The sequence below is a fragment of the Monopterus albus genome, unplaced genomic scaffold (assembly GCF_001952655.1).
Source record: "Monopterus albus unplaced genomic scaffold, M_albus_1.0 scaffold13.1, whole genome shotgun sequence".
Classification (NCBI taxonomy): Eukaryota; Metazoa; Chordata; class Actinopteri; order Synbranchiformes; family Synbranchidae; genus Monopterus; species Monopterus albus.
Window position 1 is genome coordinate 620449 of NW_018127893.1, and position 21595 is coordinate 642043.

The 21595-nt window shown below is 41.0% G+C and overlaps 1 protein-coding gene across 6 annotated transcripts in view; it reads left to right on the plus strand.

The window, feature by feature from the left end:
- Positions 1-21595, plus strand: part of eml5 (EMAP like 5) — a 36894-nt gene that overhangs the window by 13741 nt on the left and 1558 nt on the right. The window contains exons 6-43 of one of the 6 annotated variants that reach the window (XM_020590934.1): positions 273-408; positions 631-654; positions 1080-1281; positions 1449-1586; positions 1720-1976; positions 2136-2348; positions 2444-2611; positions 3232-3338; positions 3429-3547; positions 3701-3887; positions 4008-4113; positions 4479-4572; positions 7289-7389; positions 7473-7666; positions 7874-7985; positions 8147-8274; positions 10164-10305; positions 10418-10570; positions 11075-11206; positions 11324-11412; positions 12311-12487; positions 13088-13289; positions 13377-13503; positions 13762-13776; positions 14865-14873; positions 15737-15815; positions 16081-16210; positions 16327-16425; positions 17098-17118; positions 17525-17698; positions 17828-18036; positions 18294-18451; positions 18928-19042; positions 19138-19326; positions 19497-19669; positions 20389-20551; positions 20647-20750; positions 20857-21010. In XM_020590934.1, the coding sequence (XP_020446590.1) occupies positions 273-408; positions 631-654; positions 1080-1281; positions 1449-1586; positions 1720-1976; positions 2136-2348; positions 2444-2611; positions 3232-3338; positions 3429-3547; positions 3701-3887; positions 4008-4113; positions 4479-4572; positions 7289-7389; positions 7473-7666; positions 7874-7985; positions 8147-8274; positions 10164-10305; positions 10418-10570; positions 11075-11206; positions 11324-11412; positions 12311-12487; positions 13088-13289; positions 13377-13503; positions 13762-13776; positions 14865-14873; positions 15737-15815; positions 16081-16210; positions 16327-16425; positions 17098-17118; positions 17525-17698; positions 17828-18036; positions 18294-18451; positions 18928-19042; positions 19138-19326; positions 19497-19669; positions 20389-20551; positions 20647-20750; positions 20857-21010 (5100 nt within the window). Of the gene's footprint in view, positions 1-272; positions 409-630; positions 655-1079; positions 1282-1448; positions 1587-1719; positions 1977-2135; positions 2349-2443; positions 2612-3231; positions 3339-3428; positions 3548-3700; positions 3888-4007; positions 4114-4478; positions 4573-7288; positions 7390-7472; positions 7667-7873; positions 7986-8146; positions 8275-10163; positions 10306-10417; positions 10571-11074; positions 11207-11323; positions 11413-12310; positions 12488-13087; positions 13290-13376; positions 13504-13761; positions 13777-14864; positions 14874-15736; positions 15816-16080; positions 16211-16326; positions 16426-17097; positions 17119-17524; positions 17699-17827; positions 18037-18293; positions 18452-18927; positions 19043-19137; positions 19327-19496; positions 19670-20388; positions 20552-20646; positions 20751-20856; positions 21011-21595 lie in introns of those variants that run through there. The other 5 variants (XM_020590935.1, XM_020590936.1, XM_020590937.1 and 2 more) reach the window with 5 other exon arrangements.

Genomic DNA, 21595 nt, shown 5'->3' on the forward strand with positions numbered 1-21595 from the left:
GTTTCAGCACAGTGCCTCCCTATACATACAGTAACTGTAAGAGAGATGAGGTCATCAGTAAAGCTCTCCAGTGATAACAAAGAAATGACAGCTCCTGTTAGCCTAGTTCTACATTATCTTGAGGCCACAATAGCATGTTTGTAATTGTGAAAGGCTTGTTAAACACATGCCTGGCTGAGCAGCAGCACTATGCAGTTTGTAGCTGGGGCTGGCTCTGATGTTGCTCATTTATTGTGTAAAGATCCTCACTGACAGCCTGTCGTTTTCTCCAGTCAGGGATTTTCAGCATGAATGCCTGTGAAGAAGGCTTTGCCACGGGAGGGCGAGACGGCTGCGTCCGGCTGTGGGATCTCAACTTCAAACCAATTACTGTCATTGACCTCAGGGAAACAGACCAAGGATATAAAGGTGATGTCAAACTACCTCCCTTCTCCTTTAATCTGAATGCAGAAAGTTGCAGGGTACATTGTGGTCTCCTGAGGCACTGAAGGAAATTTATAAATCTGCAAAATGGACATCCTGTTAGATGAGAAAACCATTGTTTATGCCATTTCTGTTCTCCTTACTAACACTGGCTTTCCTGTTCTCTATTTTCTCCATCTCCTTTATTTGTAATCTTGGACCTAACAGTAGCTAGAGGTGAAAATAGCCGAGGTGGGTAAAGTCATTGAGGGCGGAGTTAACATGTCAGTCTGTTTGTAGCAGTACCCGCATTGCTCTACTGTTCCACTTGTTGTCAGTAAGTCCAGGCTCTGTTGCAGTTGTGCACCGTATACACATGTCCTGTCCACATATGTATACAGCACATGTTTCCTCCATTCTATTCTCGCTGTATTATCCAGAGTCGGTTGCAGATTGGCTTGAAAACATGTGCTCTCATTGTGCTTCCTGTTAAAATCTCCGTCCTAGGTAGCCTGCAGGTGGATATTATCACCTCCTGTCTTAATTATTCCCTTTTGTCTTTTATAATTACTGTATCCACACTGGCAAATGTTTGTCTGCTTTCATGTTGGCATACTTATTAAAAAAAAAAAACCTTTACTTTATTGTTAGTGTATGTATGTGTGTGTTTTTGATAGGGCTGTCTGTGCGGAGTGTGTGCTGGCAGGGAGATCACATCCTGGTGGGCACGCAGGACAGTGAGATCTTTGAGGTGGTGGTCCACGACCGCAACAAGCCCTTCCTCATCATGCAGGGTCACTGCGAGGGTGAGCTCTGGGCGCTGGCTGTACACCCAACCAAGCCTCTGGCCATGACAGGAAGTGATGACCGCTCAGTCAGGTGAAGCTTCAGTTTTGTCCTGAGGGTAGTACTGGCATTGATAGATGTGTACAGTATCTGAGATGAATATGCTGTCATGTTACATTTAGTTTTTTTAATTTCAAGGCATTTGTATTCATTGAGTAACCAAATGATTTGTTATTTGTCCTGCTCCTCTGTGTCTACAGGATATGGAGCCTTATAGATCATGCACTGATCGCTCGCTGTAACATGGAGGAGCCTATCCGCTGTGCAGCAGTGAGCACTGATGGCATTCATCTGGCACTGGGAATGAAGGATGGTTCATTCACTGTTCTAAGAGTCAGGTGGGTATACAATTAAAATGGTCAATGGGCAATTTTGATCCTCAGAGAATGAACACTAAGATGAAGGGCTTTATTGTTTAACCTTATGTCCAAAATACATCTTCATTCCAGCTGTTTCTCTGCTTCCCTCCAGAGATATGACAGAGGTGGTCCACATCAAGGACAGGAAGGAAGCCATCCATGAGCTGAAGTATTCCCCCGATGGGACCCACTTGGCTGTTGGCTCCAATGATAACTCGGTGGACATCTATGGTGTGGTGCAGAGGTACAAGAAAGTTGGCGAGTGCATTGGCTCCACCAGTTTTATCACACACATGGACTGGTCCACGGACAGCAAGTACCTACAGACAAATGACGGCAGCGGCAGGAGACTCTTCTATAGGATGCCAAGTAAGGACAAGATAGTTAATTTTGCCATGTTCCCAGTTTAATTACTCTTAATCTAGGACTTACATCATACAGTATTGAGTCAAAATGATAAGTGTTCCTTGGATTTAATATTGTAACAGAGCTGCTTTGTGAGAAAAATCGTCTCTGTCTTCTGTTGAGGTGGGAAGGAGGTGACCAACAGGGAGGAGCTGAAGCTGGTGCAGTGGGCTTCTTGGACATGCGTTTTGGGCCCTGAGGTGAATGGAATATGGCTGAAGTACTCAGATATCAATGACATCAACTCTGTGGATGCCAACTTTAATGACCAAGTTTTAGTAACAGCTGATGACTATGGATTAGTCAAACTTTTACGGTATCCATGTGTAAAAAAAGGTAAACATGACTTCAGTGTTTCATATTTAGAGATAAGTACATGCGTTTAACATTGTCATCTGCTGTGTTACTGAACTGTTTCCTCTTGATTTTAGGTGCAAAATTCAAAAAGTATTTAGGTCACTCAGCCCATATAACCAATGCTAGATGGTCACATGACTATCAGTGGGTCATAACAATTGGTGGTGCTGATCACTCGGTGTTCCAGTGGAAGTTTGTTCCTGAAAGAAAGGCTAAAGAAGTTCTGCATATAGCACCACAAGGTAAGAATAAGCAGTTGTTTATATCACTGTTTACTGTATGTGCGGATAAGGTGTATTAATCAATTAGTGTTAGAGGTGCTGTTAGGTTTGTTACTGTTAGACAGCGGCATGTTAGTCGTCCCCCTGTTTACAGCCTTTATGCTAAGGCAAACTAACCAACTGTGGGCTATAAAAACATCCTACTCACAGGTGAGTGGTACAGCATCAGTTAAGACAAATAAAAGTGGCTGACGCTCAGAAAGTATAATTGCATTGTCCTTCCCAAGTCGTATTTTTTCCAGAGATGGAGTGTGGCTGTGCTTTCTGAAAATAAAGCACATACTGCCTCTACTTTTAATTTTCCTAATGGATCGTGTGGGTAGCCGCCCTTAGCTGCCATTTCTGCTTATTGCCTTGTCTTGGCACGGCTTTACTGTGCTGCATCAGCATTTTTATACATTTTTCTTAAGCGATGTCACCGTGAAGAGCAGCTCCTTGAAAAATTGGATATGCCACAGTGTTATTACATGATCGACCTTCACTTCTACTGAAACAGGATGTAGTGTCTTCTTTTTTTAGACTGTGTGTGTGGTGGGATAGTGTCTAATTGTACTGGTGACAAACCATGTTTCTGCCTGCAGAGACCCTGGCAGATTCTAACAGTGAAGAATCAGACTCAGATCAGTCAGATGTACCTGAGATGGACTCAGAAATCGAGCAGGAGACACAGCTCACGTATCGACGACAGGTTTGGAACAAAATCTGTAAAACATGTTCGTGGAAATCATAGAGTTTATTGAAAATAGAGAAAGGTTCACACATCTCTATATGCATCCAGGTTTATAAAGAAGATCTACCTCAGCTCAAAGAGCAGTGCAAAGAGAAACATCGAGTGACAGCCATGAAAAAGAGAGAACGAGCACCAGGGAGTGGAGTGAAGCTGCACTTCATTCATGGGTATACAGATTCTGTAACATCATTACAAGGCTCATATTGAAAGAAGAATTTAAATTAGCCATTCTTTTCCAAAATTGAGGCATTTTACTTTTTATAGCCCTCCATAGTGTCTTCTTTATGTCAGTCATTCTTGTGTTGTTCATTTGTTTGCAGCTACAGAGGCTATGATTGCAGGAGTAATCTGTTCTACACCCAGACCGGGGAGATAGTCTATCATGTAGCTGCCGTTGGGGTCGTGTACAACAGGCAGCAGAATACCCAACGTTTCTACATGGGCCATGATGATGACATTCTCTGTCTGGCTATCCACCCCCTCAAGGACTTTGTAGCAACAGGCCAGGTAACTGTCATCCCTTCCAACGTAAAGTATTCCTTTTTTTTTTTTGAGCTGAGAGAAGCTTGAGATTTCTTGTTGTCAATAGAACTGAGTTTTATAAACACAGATTTTGTGTCTGTTAAGGTCGGCAGAGATTCGTCCATCCACATTTGGAACACAGAAACATTAAAACCCATGTCCGTGTTGAAGGGTTTCCACCAGCTCGGAGTGTGCACGTTGGACTTTTCCGGTAACACCCAGAACTGTGTAGTTCACTTATCAAGACAGATTGAGTATAACATACTTTTTATGTTCACAAATTCTTTCACACATAAAAGAAAAGAGTGCATTCACTAGACACCCACCTTGCTGGTAACACTGAAAAACCTCTTGGTCTGGCAGCATCAAGGCAGAGTTGTTTATCTCACTTCCATTAATTGGCCCCAGATAGACACAGTACAGTGATCTGTATGTCAGTGTCAGTGAGTCACCTGCTGTAGATCAAACCCACACGGCTGCTTTTATGTTGCTAACAAGGGCCAAACTTCACTAAACCAAAGCAGGACCTGGTTCGATCTGTGTTCTACCTAACGGTTTTGGTTTTTCACTTCACAGCGGACGGCAAACGTCTGGCCTCAGTGGGCCTGGATGAAAATCACACAGTTGTGCTGTGGGACTGGAGGAAGGGGGAGAAGCTCTCTACCATGCGGTGAGTATTAGTGTATACACGGCTGCAGGTTTGCCTTTCAGCACGCAGCAGCTGCTGTTCCCACATCTGGAAGACTTTGACAGATCTTCCTGTTAATTTTGTTTGAGCACTTTTAATTTAAATATGGACAGTTATAGATGAGGGCTATATTGAATCCATTTTGCTGCGCAGGGCTGACAGTATGATTGATTTAGATTATGAAGCTGCTGTGCTGCAACACTTCACCCTGCCAGAGTCTGAATGGTTAGAGTAGGGGTTTGCCCCAGGCCCTTGGCTATAGATCCATAATTAAAAAGAATTACTGTTAATTCTTCCATGAGCTAACCCAGATGAGCCTGGGCTGCTTGTTATACCAAAATGTATTCTCACAAAGAAACATATTAAGAAAAATGATTAAGTAATATGAAGGATAAAGTGGTAACAGGGAAGTAGTGAAAGCAGTCACACATCTTTCAAGCCTGCCCTGATAGCTGAGGCACACTGGGCCATAAAAACTAAGTATAGTACAATCTTACCCTTTGAAAGTGCATTAAAGATAAGGAACACTTACTCTAGTTGTGTTTCTGAGCCAAGAAGTGTCCTGATCCAAGTGTTAAAGCACAAGTGTGAAATACTGATTTCCCCAACCACCTGAGACAATGATGCAAATGATCACTCTCTGTATCCTGAATCAATCTGTCAATACATGCTCCCAGATATGGGGACACACATACTAGGCCTGTATAGTTAATGCAAGTAGATTACCTTAGCAGACAAGCGTAAGGAACTGCTGCAAAGCATGAGATGTGTTAATTTGTTCAGAACATAATGTAATTTTCAATTTACATGATTTTCATTTTCACAGCAGGTAATATATAGCCTGGAAGCCAGCAGGAGTCACAAATATCTAACTGGAAAACATCCACATCCCAAAATACAGTATCTGTGTTATTGCTTTGTGCTTTGTTCTTCTCCCTACTTGATGTTCATGTTTAGTATCTACTCCATTGAAATTCCCCCTGGCTAGTTTGGAGCAGTGCAGTGCGGGTTGCTCTCCTGCGTGCTATGTGCCAGGATCTCACTGCAGCTCAGGGACAGTTTGGAGCTGCACTTATCTCCTCTGCACACCCTGGTGGGCAGCGCAGTCAGGCAGGCAGAGGGAGATGAGGCCTGACAGAGCCTGACTTGTACATCACCATTTGTCTTCAGAAACCTTGAGAATTAGAAGAAATAGTAGGGAATGGCTAAGCTAGGAAACATAAACAAGGAAGGAGGAGAGAGGTGTAATGTGTTTCTAGCTTCAATCTCACCTTGAGACTAATGCTGTAATAAAAGGGCAACAATTGGCCACCTTCTTATTATTGCAGGTTTTGTCTTTCAGTGTTCTGCAAAGAGGGTAAATGCCAGTACACAGAAGTGATCATTTTTCAGTGAGAATGCAGGCTCACATTGTTAGCATCCCAACTACAATCTAATCTAGTTCCACATTCAGTTCAAGTTTCAACTTTTCACCTTATTGGCATTCTTCACATATCCTTTTTTAATAATAATAATAATAATTGTAGTAGTAGTAGTAAGGTGTAGACATTACTATGTCAAGTGCCCTGAGATGATTTTTGTGATTTGATGCTATATAAATAAAATTCAATAGAAATTTAAATAGAAAGTTGATCCAGTAGTCAAACCATATACCATGTAGTGTCTCAACAGTAGGTTATTATGTTAATTTAGCAACATGTTTATACTCCATACCATGTTATCCAGTTTCTTTGCTATTGTTAGAAATTAACCAGATTCTTTTGTTGGAAGCATGAGAAGTGAGGACAGGAGAGGACTGCTTAAAATCAGCAGAAAGTTTACTGAAAGTCCGATCACAGGTAGGCCTTACAGCGCTGGGATCAGAGAGATAGAGCTCCCGCAGGAGTTCCATCCACTGACCCCGAATTAAGGTCTTACAATACATTTTATCTTCTTGGGCTGCTTCGCCCTGGACAGGGGTGCAACCTTCAATAGTTTGTGATCCTATTGGTCATTTGGTGTGAGCCGGAGCTCGAACTTCCATGTTGAAATATAGTAAATCTAGGTATGTGTGTGTGTGTGATGCTAATAAGTGTGTTAAACTGACCAGGTGGTCATCTCAGGTTGTAGCCCCCAGCCTCTGCAGGACATCCCAAGACAAAGCAAAGCTTGGGATATGCTAAGTGGGTCAAGGTGTGAGTGTAAAACAGGCCTTTGCTAAAATGTAAATAGGCTGTCTGGTCACAAGGAGATGCAGACATCTAGTCTCTACACAGAAGTTACAACATTCAATGTAAGCAGATTCTGCTTCATTACAGCTGTAAGATATATAAGCAAGGAAAACAAATGTATTAAAATAACCAAAGCTCAGTAGTTCTGGACAATCATCAATACAGCTGTAATATGTATAGACAAGGAAAATAAAGTTATGAAAAGTAACTAAAGGGAACTACAGGTATGAAAAATAACTATGACTCAAATCTTACACTATGATCAGAAGTCCTCAGTGTATACTGCTGTATGCACTCAGCACTGGAAGTGATGCTTATAGCCACAGTATATTCATCCTCATTAAACTTCAAGTTCATGTTTATTTGTTACTCCAACTAAACCTATAAGCTGAAATAAAAATAGTTTTTCTCCAAGCCAATGTGTATGGTTGCTTCAAAAAGTGTACACAAATAATGTTTTTGTATATTTTGTGCAACTTGTTTTTCAGGGGAAGCAAGGACAAGATATTTGCTGTCAAAATAAATCCCTACCTGCCTGACAAACTCATCACAGCTGGTGTGAAACATATGAAGTTTTGGCACAAAGCTGGTAAGACAGTTTTTTTTTTTTATAAATTTGAATTGATTCTAAAAGACACAACTCAGTGTGTTGACTGCCTGCTTCTCTTCCAGGTGGTGGTCTAATTGGACGCAAGGGGAGCATGGGGAAGACAGAGACTATGATGTGTGCCGTGTACGGCTGGTCAGAGGAGATGGTATTCTCAGGCACATGCACGGGGGACATTTGTATCTGGAGGGACATGTTCCTGATGAAGACTGTCAAAGCTCATGATGGACCTGTTTTCAGTATGCACACTCTAGAAAAGGTATATATATGTCACAAACCCAGAGCGGCGTGTTCTTGCACTTGACAGTGACAAGCTTTTTTTTTTAATATGGAAAATATCACATTTCTATTTCAGTCCCTTTTTAGCTGTAAATATGGAAGTGAACAATATTGACAAAAGCTATTTGAGATTTGATCAGCACTGGATCACTGCAGCCTTAAATGTGTCAGTATATTGTCTGTGCAGGGATTTGTGACTGGAGGAAAGGATGGTATAGTAGCTCTGTGGGATGACACTTTTGAAAGATGTCTCAAGACCTATGCCATCAAAAGAGCAGTTCTAGCTCCGGGCTCTAAAGGTAAAATGGTCGCCCTGTTCTCAGTTCAGATATATAACACAAACATCCTGTTCAAATTCATTTAAAGCATTCTGTCATTTTAGCTGAAATGAAGAGTCCCAACTGTGTGCTGGTTCAAAATAAGGTCTCTGACGTCATGCTATAATTCACTAATTCTACAGGGTTGCTCTTGGAGGACAATCCCTCCATACGTGCCATATCTCTGGGCCATGGCCATATCCTAGTGGGAACCAAGAACGGTGAGATATTGGAGGTGGACAAGAGTGGACCCATCACTCTGCTGGTTCAGGTAAGATAAAGACAAAAATAACCTCGTCTCTTGTCACACATCTACTGTAATACTATACGTACACCATCTCAGACAAGGTGCTCATGAGGGAATTCTGCAGTACAGTGAGCTGGGACTCAGTGAGGTGATGTACTGGGGGGTGAATGTGCACTGAATGTCTGGGTGACACGACAGTGAACATCATCTACTGCCTTTTTTGCATTATAATGCAATTGTACTACTGAAGTCTGAAAGCTTTGCCTCTAACTGCTGTAAGAGTAATATTAAAAGTTTACATTTCTTAAAAGTGAGCAACCCTCTAATGCAACAACAACATGTTGTGAATATGATGTATTTTTTTTAAGTACTGTAAGAGTTGGGTATGGGGAAAGATGTTTTTCAGTATTCTGGTTAAATTAATGCAAAGCAGTGACTGGATGGTAGAAAACTGATATAAAAATTGTCATTATGCTAGTGAGAAGGTGAGATGTTTAGTGTCAGAGATACTATGTCAGAGGACTGATGTCAAGTTCCTCTCTCTGGATCCCACAGATTTACCTTAGGGCTGGCAAAATCTTTATGGTTGCAGAAGTCTCAACAAAAAACAATATACTTTTGAAAATGATCAGCTGTAATAGAAGCATATCCATTATCTGGCTAATAGTATAAACCATACAAACTTACCAGCATAGCCCTTTAATGTGATTATAACACAGATATTGTGTATTTGACATAACAACACAGATTCACCAAGGAGGATGACTACAAACAATAATGAATTATTGCACCTGAATGGGAGACTTTAGTTAAGTGATCCTGCAGTGTCTCCCACACTCCTCCGATTGTAGGCAGACACAGCAAATTCTTCTGATAGCTCTTTTCAGATGGTATCAAATATACAAACCCATTCTGATGAATGTGATCAATTGATGTGAGACAAGAATCAAAGGCTGATCTGGTTCATGTGTTGCATAGGCAACAGACCGTGTACTGCAGATGTCCTTTGGAATAACACAGAGAATTATAATATAGTGTACATATGATTAGTCTGATTTAGTGCACTGCTGATATCAGAAAGGTAATTAATAAAGATTTGGTTGTACCGTATTTTCTGCACCATAAGGCGCACCGGATTATAAGGCACAGTCTCAATTACGGGGTCTATTTCTGTACTTAACCCATACATAAGGCGCACCGTATTATAAGGCGCATGCTAAAACGTAATGGAAGCAAAACAGTGAGTTTAGTTGAACTTTATTCTACTATTTAACAATACACTCACATTATTTTTTAATCAATCTTCTCCCACAAATCCACTTCCGAACCATAGATTCATTGATTTTCAATTCTTTCGCAGCTGCTCTATTCCCATTTACAACCGCGTAACTGATAGCCTGTAGTTTGAATTGTGCCTCGTAAGCATGTCTCTTCACTGGTGCCATTTTCAGGGGTCCTTAGACCGGTTTAGACTGGTTTATCGCTGCCAGCATACGTAGTGTACGTATTACGTCCCTGTGTCAGCGGGAAATGGTCCGACAGTCAATTAAGTGGAGCGCTTACCAAAGTCGCACAACAACATTTTTACAGATTTTGGAACTCAGTGCACACATAAGGCGCACCGGATTATCAGGCAAAAAAGTTCTTAATTTCAAACTTTGAAAATTGTCCACCTGGGAAAAAAACTAAACAAATGAACAGAAAACAGTTAAAGAAATTTTGTAATGTTTATAAGATGTATTAAATTGTTACTTTTTAAAACCTTGTCTCTATTTTGTTATGACCCCTTGTAGTCAAAAACTGAATAATTCATGAGCACATCCTTCTTTTTGTTGCTTTTCTTTTTCTTGATCACCTAAGAATGAGTGGACCAACTATAAATGAAATAATAATGCTATTGTATGTGTCTGAAGGGTCACATGGAGGGTGAAGTGTGGGGCCTGGCCACTCATCCTCATCTCCCTCTCTGTGCCACCGTTAGCAATGACAAAACCCTACGCATATGGGACCTTTCACCCAGCCACTGCATGTTGGCTGTACGCAAGCTCAGGAAAGGTGAATCACTGCTCAAATATACGAGCATAATGTTTTTTTTATCTGCTCTGCTGTCAGCCTGACAGGAAGAGCTCTGGTCCCAGGGCTTTAACAAAGACCTTGTCCCCCACAGGTGGCCGTTGCTGCTGCTTCTCTCCTGACGGTAAAGCCTTGGCAGTGGGCCTGAATGACGGCAGCTTCCTTATTGTCAATGCCGACACCCTGGAGGACCTGGTGTCCTTCCACCACCGCAAGGACATTATCTCTGATATCAGATTCTCTCCAGGTTTGCAATTCACCTCTGCAGTTCTTCATTAGCACAAACCTCCCATCAAATGCTGTATGAGAAGTAGAGAGGTTTCCAAAATCATGGTGCCCTTCGTAGCATCTGAATTTATGTAGAATCCTATGTAGAAGTTCAGCGGGTACATACTATCCTTCCAGTGTGAATCAGGGAGATATTGCTGTAGGCCTGACCCAGATTAATGGTTTTCTCTAATAAGGCCAGACAGGGAGAAAGACAGGACTGAGAAACAGTAGAGCGAACAAATGAGCAAGAAGCTAAACTTTTTTTTTTGTCTGGACACTTAACCTTAGCGCACAATGCACGGGATCCTGTTTCTCAACCCAGCACCCACGGATCCCTGAGAGCCTACATTTTAGAATAGAAGTGAATGTAAAGAGGACAAAATGAATTTTAGTATGTTGAAATATTCCTAATTTCATGGTCATCCTCTGGGGACCAACCTTGTGAAACTGACTAAATCGTCTCTCTCTTCTGTTGGCTCAGGAGCTGGGAAGTACCTTGCAGTAGCATCAGGAGACACTTTTGTAGATATTTACAATGTAATGAGTAGCAAACGAGTCGGGGTATGCAAAGGATGTCTCAACTACATTACCCATTTGGACTGGGACAAGAGAGGTAAATGTGCATCCTTATATACTATTGTCTGAATAAATTCTTACGAATTATAGCTTAAGAACTAGTTTTGAATTCCAAATGTCACCACCACAGCTCACTGGGCTCCTTCATTTACAGGAAAACTACTTCAAGTCAACACAGGTGCTAAAGAGCAGTTTTTTTTTGAAGCTCCTCGTGGCAAAAGACAGACCATCCCAGCTACAGAGGTAAGCAGGGAGAAAAGGCATAGGAACAGCCATGATCGTGGTTCTGTTGGCTCACATTTTTCCCTCGGGGTCACAGGAGAAGGGCAGTGAAGCATTAACACGGCCCACTTTTCCCCACTGTCGTTCTAATTTTGGCAATAGAAGTGGGATAGTGTTTAGGGTCCCTTTTAATAAAATGTGGCATTCAGACGTCTTGCAAGGTGCACGTTAAGAAAATAAGGAAAGAAAAGCAGAAAATATTAGGAAATTAGAGACAGACATGCTGCTGGGTTGTGTCTCAGTGTAGCCTCAGATGTCTCATCTCATCATAACATGGTCATTTTGCTTTTCCTTTTCATTCCTCACACTCGTGCACCTAATCACATGATCCTCACCGAAGGCGGAGATCGCAGGTTGCTCTATGCACTCTTCTGGACAGAGAACTCTGTTGTTCCTGGGAACAGTTGGAGCCACTCTCACAGCTCCACTGGAACCACTTTGCCTTTCACTTTTCACATCCTGTCCAGTTCCTCGTTCAGGCCCTGTCACTTCTCTAGTTTCTCATACTCCCTTCTTCCTGATGTTGCTGTCACTTGAGACTGCTTCATTTATCAGCACTGCTGCCTTTTGCTCCTTGTCAGCTATCATGATGTCCGGCTGGTTAGTCAGTATGTTCCTGTCTCACAGGATTTTTGTCCTGTTATTCTCCTCATCCTTCTGAGGATAGAAGGATGAGGACTCCGTTTGGACTCGCCCATACTCTGTACAGATGTTTCTGTACACATTTCCAACAACTTGATGTATATATAGAGAAATGATTCTAAGTGCTTGTGTCAGTAGTTTTATTGTATTTGATTGTGTATTGATTGTGTTTGATATTTAATGCCATAATTGTGAAGCATTTACTCACTTGGTTCAGGTGGAGAAGATCGACTGGAGCACGTGGACATGTGTCCTGGGACCATCTGTTGAGGGCATCTGGCCTGTGATCAGTGAGGTCACTGAGGTGACCACTGCCTGCCTTAGTAATGACAGGAAGGTGCTTGCAACAGGAGATGACTTAGGATACGTCAAGCTCTTCAGATACCCTGTCAAGGTAAAACATGTCACAGGTTTTGTTTCTGTCTTGTTTGAATGTCTCATGACTCAGGGCTTAGGTTTAGGTTAAGTTTTCCACCAAGGGCAGAGGTAATATATTTACTGGTGTTTGTTTGTTTGTTTACAGCATAACTCAAAAACTAATGAATGGATTTTGATTACATTTTTGGAGAGGTAGGGTATGATCCACAATGTTCAAATTTAGAGGACTCTCAGTGAAACAACAAAAGATGCTACAGACGTTTAAGATCAAATTCTGTCTGATACTCCTAACCCTAACCCTTCAGTTGGATGTCAGCACATTTGACATATCTGCAAAAGCTACTGAGCTACATCCTACCATTAGTGAAATATTGTGTTTTTTGAATAACTTTAAAACTAATAGTGATATCAGTGGGATTCCACATGTTAGGGGTAAGTTTTCATGGTCAAGAAATTATATTATGAGGGTCAAACTATCATTGAAATATTGCTTCTAGGTATATTGGCATTATGGAGACAGTGATGTGCCTTGGCAGAGGTTTGTACTCTCTGCCGTCTAGTGTTAATTCTGTGTTAATATCATGAGTGTTTTATAAATGTTGTCCCTCTGCTCCAGGGCAAGCATGCAAAGTTCAAACGCTATGTGGCACACAGTACACATGTTACCAATGTGCGATGGACCCATGACGATAGCCTCTTGGTGACAGTGGGTGGGGGTGACACGTGCCTCATGATCTGGGCCCATGAGCCCGACAGCCATCGGGAATTCAAACTGGGCGACAGTGAAGAATCGGACATTGAGAGCGAGGATGATGGAGGTGAGAGATCCGTTTCTTTTATAGTCTGTATTGGTTGCATGTTTCTGTTGCTGAAGCAAAAACAGCTTCATTCCCATCTTTCATCAGGCTATGACAGTGATGTAACGAGAGAGAACGAGATCACCTACACCATCAAGGCTTTATCCACCAGCATGCGACCCATGACTGGTGTGAAACCCCACCTGCAGCTGAAAGAACCCTCTGTGGATGAAAGGTATTTTAAATAAAATTGTGGAGAACATCTGCAGCTGCTCAAAAGGCTGAACTCAACCTTTAAAAATTTCAGCCATAGTACTCTGCACCAACTTAAAGCCAGTCGTGCCTTCAGTCAACATATCTTTTCTTTTCCTGCGTATAACTCTCGCCTTCACCCTGCCCTTTTGAAATAACTTAGCCTTGTCTGCTTTTCTTCTTTCCTTTAATGGCTGTCCATCTCTTATTGTCCTGCTTCGTTCTTTAATTCCACTTGAAGACAAGGGGTGGTCAGGTAAGCTCTTGTGTTCACCTATGTTGATTTTGAACAAAAGATAAAGTATCAGACAGTAGCAGTGAAAATACTTTATGTGTGGCTGTGCAGGAAAAGGTAAAGGCTGTTTGATATATTCTGTGGGCTACCTCTAAAATTGGGCAAAAATAAATGAAAAACATCAAGACACAAGACAGTAACAGTTATATATGAGCATAATGAATAACAGAGAAGGATTTCATCCTTAAGTGTCTTTCCATTCCTGCAGTAATAAAGAAATGCCCTGATGTCTGTGAAATGCATCTAGGAAATTTCCATGATAGAAAATTCATCGGTTTTAGTTTTTCACCTTTCAGGGTTATTTTGGTTCTTCACATATAAATGAAAACACTGGTTTGGGTATTAATTTACTTGCTAATGAGCTCCTGTTCTGGCTGACAGGACAAATTAGGTTAAAAGGTTAAAATAAGGTTAAAATAAACTGAATTTATTTCAGAAGTCAGTCAAATTCTGAATGGGTTGTACAGGAGGTGTTTTTAATAGTCAGTGCCTCTAGTGAAATGACATGATTTAAAGGTATCAATTTCTAACTTCACACCACATCAAACCAGAAAGAATATTAAGAATATACAGTACACATCTTAAGACATCCTCTTTTTAGTCCTGTTTATATGGGTGGTCATGAACATTCAGTCCTAAAAGTTGATGTGCTGCAAGCAGGAGAAACAGGGAAGAGTAAGGATCTGAGTGACTTTGACAAGAGTCAAGCTATGATGGCTTGACGTCTGGGTCAGAGCATCTCCCAGACTGCAGGTCTCAAAACATAATTATGCCACATACTTGTGGGTGGATGTGTTATTGATTTCCTTATTTATTTATGACAATGATGCAAGCATCCATGAAGCATCTTCTGGGCAGCATTTGTCATAGAAATTGACTTTTGTTGTCATGGTTACCAGTGGTACTGACTCCTGTATTCTATATTATTATTATTATTATGTCCTCAGTGGCTGAGTTCTCGTATACGTGTGCGTCCGGCGGGCAGCAGTGAACGCTATGAGAAATATTTTTCTAATTCTTGCCTTTTCTTTATGATTGCTGCCACAAAGAGGGTCAAGGTAAGTTGTTGAGTTGTTGTTGCATTTTTTATTTTTCCCCTTTATTATTATTTTTGACCTCTTTTAGGTATTTGGAGATTAAATATGAAACCAACTGGTGTCTTGATGTACTTGTTTTAGACACTTATTTTACCTTTCATACCCTGCCTTGACTACAAAAGCTTGTCCATACAGTCTTTGTATTGTTTGCCATAGTATTGTGTTTTCAGAAAATCAGAAAAAGCAAATGTATCAAAAGAAATATCAAAGTTGCAAGGTTTAATTATGTAGCATAGTGTTATTTTATACTGATTGTAACTTTTAACTGTATTTTCACCTGGAATACACCCAGTGACATGCTCCCACTCAGTCATCTTACGTATTTAAACACTGTCTTCACCTCTAATACAGATACTGTATGCTCTTATGATGCAAAAAGCTTTGCCATATTAAAATTGTATTTATTTATTTTTATCTCACATTGATAACTGTAACTCTCATTATTGAAGTACAAAATCGATTTTCCTCAATTTTGTGTTTAACCTTTTATTGGGCAAAGAACCACATTTGGTACCTTGTGTGGGCTTCCTAAATGGCTTTGAATAGTTGTAGAAGATAACTACACAAGTTTGTATTTTTGCACATTTTTATGCTTAAATGTGCAGAACTTTATTCGTTTTTTGGATTTTCCTCTCTCTCTCTCTCTCTATATATATATATATATATACACCTTTTGGGAAAATTATTCAACTTTTTTTATTTGCATGTGTGGATTTTTTGTAGCAGTCAGAATAGTAAACAGTGAATTCATTCCTCATCATAGTTATCAGCATGATATGTATGTAGCTCCACAGCCGCCCTCTTAGCCCAGCTGTCTGTTTCAGGCCTCCTGTCAGCAGAGCACTGCCACTGCCGGAGAAGCTGCAGACCAATAATGTCGGCAAAAAGAAGAGACCCATTGAGGTAATGAGAACCTTATCCTCACCAAAACACAACCAGCTGATGGATAGATATGTATAGAAGATGGCTTCTCTTTATCAGAATAGATTCAGAAGGCTGGTTTCTAATGTGATTCTTTCAGCTGAAGCCGTGTGCTTGTGCTCAGACACTCTGGGGACTATGATGATGCTGAAATTCAATAATGATGTGCAGCTGGCTCTGAACGTCTTAGTTGTCATGGTGTCGACTTCTCTGACTTTCTGCTGGTATTTTCCTGGCTCTCCCACAGGACCTGGTGTTGGACCTGGTGTTTGGTTACCGTGGCAATGACTGCCGCAATAATGTGCACTACCTGAACGACGGTGCAGACATCATTTACCACACGGCCTCAGTCGGCATCGTGCTCAACTTGACGACCTGTAAGCAGACAGAGGACAGTCCAGAAGAGAAACTGACAGTATTACTGAGTATTACCTGAAATACAAACTCAACATATGCAGTAGGTGTTTGATTTTGTAGTTGTGTTTCCTTACAGCCTGCCAAAGTTTCTATGTAGAACACAGTGACGACATTCTGTGCCTGACAATCAATCAACATCCCAAATTCCCCAACGTGGTGGCAACTGGCCAAGTAGGTATGTTTGTGAGAAGTTGACCTCCTGGGTCACCAGCCGCCTCATTTTTCTTCCTTGTATCCTGTGTTGTGCACTGTGTAGGGGGGTTGTTGTACATAACTGATAACCTCTTCCTACAAGCTTAACAAATGAGCAAGGACAGAAAGAGTCCAATTCATTCCTTTAATAAATTTTGGGTGGTTTTTCTAACAAAAAAAATCAAACATATTACATTAAACTTAACAGAATATTCTCTGATCCAGTTAAACAAATTCTAAAGTAAGTTTACATCAAAGGCTCCCCAAACATATTTCTGAAAGAAGAATTAAACCACTAACAAAGCTTAACATAGTGAGTAACAAATGTGCTCATAATAGAAATCATTTTGAACTATTAATTAATCAAGCAACAAACAAACACAAGCAAACTTCCAGGTCATTTAAACAGTCCATAACTAGTAAGATCTGAAACACCTCCGTGCCTCAGAGGAATCCACTTCCAATGTAGGCTCTGGAACCCCCACAAGACGCAGTACAGCCAGGTAAAGGAAAGGTGTCGTGGGAGGTGGTTTTCCACAACAACTGCACATAATTTTCTTTAAATTACCAGAAAATTTTGAAAATTGAGGCATTTGTTGATTGAAGAAACTCTTATGTTGGTTCTGTCAAATAATCTAATTTTCCTTCATTTCAGGTGATACCGGTGACATGTCAGGTAAGGCCATAACACCTTTGAAAACAAAACGTGCTCTTAATCAAAGACAGTCTTTATTGTTTCAACTTATGTTCTTGAAGTCACTGCCATCTAGTGGCCATTTGATTTCAGAACATCTTTTCCTCATGAACACGCTTTATTTTATGGTCCATCACATGATTATCTAAGAAATACAATTAAAAACATGCTTAAATTCTGACCTATACTCATTTTAGTTAGATTATCTTACTGAGCTTTTGAAAATTAAACAAAATTTTGTAATACTGGTTGTTTCTTATTTAGTCATGAATATTTAATATTACAGGAAAAAGTTATTTTTAAGGGATTTTAAATATGAAATATGTAGAAACTCAATAAACCGAGCAGTAAACAATTCAGACATATAGTTGCCTTCTCTCTTGCTCAGCTACGTCTCCATCTATTCATGTGTGGGATGCCATGACCAAGCAGACTCTGTCAGTGCTGCGCTGTTTCCACTCCGGCGGGGTTTGTTCAGTCAGCTTCAGTGCCACAGGGAAACTCCTGCTGTCAGTGGGCTTGGACGCGAAGCACACCGTCACCATCTGGAAATGGCAGGAAGGTAGGCTACAAGCTGATTTCATATATAAAATAATCACCTTCCTTTGAACCTTGACCTCCTTGTGGGGATTTAAATGTGTCACCACAACTGAGAGATTATGCTTTCATTACACTCTGCTTTGTTTCTCAGGTGCTAAAATCGCCAGTCGAATAGCTCACAGCCAGAGGATCTTTGTGGCTGAGTTTAGGCCAGACTCAGATACGCACTTTGTGTCTGTAGGCATCAAACATGTGCGTTTCTGGACGTTAGCTGGTCGAGCTTTGCTCAGCAAGAAAGGTGTGCTGAGCTCAATAGAGGATGCCCGGATGCAGACCATGCTGTCTGTAGCATTTGGAGCTGTAAGTGCCTTCCAGTTATTGTAATGTAGTAATGTAATTCAGGGTCTACTTGCGGTCAAACATCTAATTGATCCTAAGTAGTACCCAATTTTGTGATATCTTGCTTAAGATGTGTAAAATGTTGGCTGTTACTACTAGTTATTAAATGCCATATTTTGAACTGGAACTGTCTGCTTAAATGTGCTGTGAATGCTGTTTGCATTGCTTGCTCTGTTCTCTTAGGCCACTAGATTAGTGCAGATTTGTTTTCTTTTCAGAATAACTTGACATTTACAGGTACCATAAGTGGGGATGTGTGTGTGTGGAAGGAACACATTCTAGTAAGAATAGTGGCCAAAGCTCATACGGGCCCTGTGTTCACCATGTACACCACCCTGAGAGATGGCCTCATCGTCACCGGAGGCAAAGAAAGACCGTAAGTGCTGCACTGTTACATTATGTATCAATAACAGTTGGATGGTAACTTACTTGTTTTATATAATTAAATTATGATATTGGAATAACGTGATAACAGATACTGTTCTCTGAATTAATAATGCCAACCAAACTGAAGTCTTGTCATGGTAGGAGAAGCACAGGTGTAATCAGTAACATAAACAATGACTGTCTCGGTAAACTATGACACTTAACAGTAAAAAAAAATGTCTCAACAGGTCAGAGCTGTTTTGGCAGCACAAGGGGGACCTACACAATATTAGGCAGGTGGTTTAATGTCGTGGCTAATGGGTGGTACATACTAATGGACCATGTGATCACCATGATGTATATTTGTTTCCAAATTGCACAGATCTTGCATCATCAAAAATGTTTCATCAGGTCTTTAGGATATGAATCAGTTAAAGATGTGTTCTACAGGTGGTGGATGACACAAGAATTTGCTTTCATCCACAGGTCAAAGGAGGGCGGAGCTCTGAAGCTTTGGGACCAGGAGCTCAAACGCTGCAGAGCCTTTCGGTTAGAAACCGGACAGATCATAGACTGTGTTCGCTCTGTATGCAGAGGAAAAGTAGGTTACAGATCGTATGTTACTTAATAAAATTCCCTGCACTGATGTCACACTTCATTTTTATTTTGACACATTTTTCCTCTGGGCTGTGTCAGGGTAAAATCCTTGTGGGGACCAGAAATGCAGAGATCATTGAAGTAGGAGAAAAGAATGCAGCGTGCAACATATTGGTGAATGGACACATGGACGGGCCGATCTGGGGCTTGGGCACCCATCCTTCCAGAGATGTATTTCTGTCTGCTGCAGAGGATGGCACTGTACGTCTGTGGGACATCCCAGAGAAGGTCAGCCACGTTACCTCCAGCCCCTCAGGACAAACTAACTCAGTTCTTCCAAGTACTCGCAATATTTTTGTCATTTCATTGAGCTCTTCTAATTAAATTTGTTTAGTGTGAATTTTAAGATGGTTTATAACAAATAAGTTCTAAACTTGCATTGTCTTCTGGGGAAACAGAAGATGCTGAATAAGGTGAACTTGGGCCACCCAACGCGTACCATCAGCTACAGTCCTGAGGGAGACATGGTGGCCATTGGCATGAAAAATGGAGAGTTCATCATCCTGCTGGTTGCCTCACTCAAAATCTGGGGCAAGAAAAGGGACAGACGCTCTCCTATACAGGATATCAGGTATTGATAGGGGAGAAAGGCCCTTTAGACAAACTGGAGGAGGGTCCAACAGATAGATCAGCATGTTGATAAATGAGAAAAGTGACCCATAAATCAAACCATTTATCTACAAATCTTTATTGACAAATAAAAATTACACTTGAACTCATGAGAATGCACTTTCTTTGAGTGGCATTGAAATATTAGTTGGGATAAGGCCCAGGGTGCTTTATTTTTTTCACTTGCAGTTGTTTCCTGGCTTATTGCTTAGTTGAACATTATATATGCATTAAAATAGATTATCACTATGAAAGTGTAGCAGCATAGTGGCACGTGATTAGTGCTGGTTAGCAGAGTTTGTATGTTCTCCCTGTGCCTGTGTGGGTTCTCTCCAGGTACTCCAGCTTCCTCCCACAGTCCAAAGACACTCTAATTGCCTGTGTGGGTGTGTGTGGTTGTCTGTCTCTAAGTGTCAGCCCTGTGATAGACTGGCGACCTGTCCAGGGTGTACAGAATAAGCAGTATAGATAATGGAAGAAGTGTATTTTTATTCATTTGTTTTCTCATTTACTAATTTGTATGTTTAGTTTTTAATGTGAAGATTATCTGAAGAAAATCTGAAATTTTAGAAGTCATATTCATCTTTTGAAACTAAAACGGCTCTGCCCTGTGCATAGTACCATGCACCAGTACACCTAAGAGAACGCAGGTCTGTTTCACATGGTGTGTCTCTCTTGCAGGTTCAGTCCAAATTCTCGTTATTTGGCAGTAGGCTCCACTGAGAGTGCAGTTGACTTCTATGACCTGACACTTGGCCCGCAGCTGAACCGTATCAATTGCTGCAGGGACATCCCCAGCTTCGTGATGCAGATGGACTTTTCTGCTGACAGCACTTACATCCAGGTATAGATTGTCACTATGCAGTGACAGGACACGTTTGTCTCTCACATAGCCTGGAGGTATAGTATGGTGCCTAACCCCTTACTCTCTTGAATCAGGTATCCACAGGTGCTTATAAACGACTTGTGTACGAGGTGCCATCTGGGAAGCATATCACAGATCAGTCCCATATTGACAAGATTACCTGGGCCACCTGGACAAGGTGAGTCTTGGTATCAATACATATGGTGGAAAGATAATGGTGAATTTTAGTGTCTGAGCTGTTTTTTATTTTGGGGGGGGGGTTGTCTTTCTCTCTCTGTATCCAGTGTCCTTGGTGACGAGGTCATAGGGATCTGGTCCCGTAACACTGACAAAGCAGACGTCACCTGTGCCTGTGTGTCCCACTCAGGCCTTAACATTGTTATAGGCGATGACTTTGGAATGGTAAAGCTGTTTGACTTTCCATGTCCAGAGAAGTTTGTAAGTATGATTGCATAATATTTTTATTACTGTATGTCATTTCTTTGCCTTTCTAAGTTAAACTGATCTGCAGGACTTCAAAATTCCTGACTTTGACGTCCCTCGGTGTTAGTATCAAACAAAAAAGACAGCAATACACGCATGCCATAAATCTGACCTGGGAACATTGACTCCCCTTTCATACATGCACTGCTAGCCAGGAATTTGGTCGATAATTTGTAGCAGCTTGAGCTGACGGAGAATGACTAGAAATTAGTCCGACATGATAGTCAGAGGACTGCAGGGGAAGAAATTACTGCAGATAAATGGCAAATTGTGTTGCAGTGTCTCTGTCTAAATGGCAAAAAAGCAACTGTTACGTGTCTACATATAACCTGCAGATTCATGGGTGCCATGTCTGAAAAGGGCTTGAGATAATGGGCTCAGGATATTACATTGGCTGCACTCATTTTTACCAATATCTTCTAATTTTTCTAAAAATGAAAACAAAAAGGTAATTTGATGATCATAGTCTTTACATAGTGGTTTTAAATTCATTTTAATATAACTGTGATTTTCAGTCTGTAATTTACATTGTTGTATTAT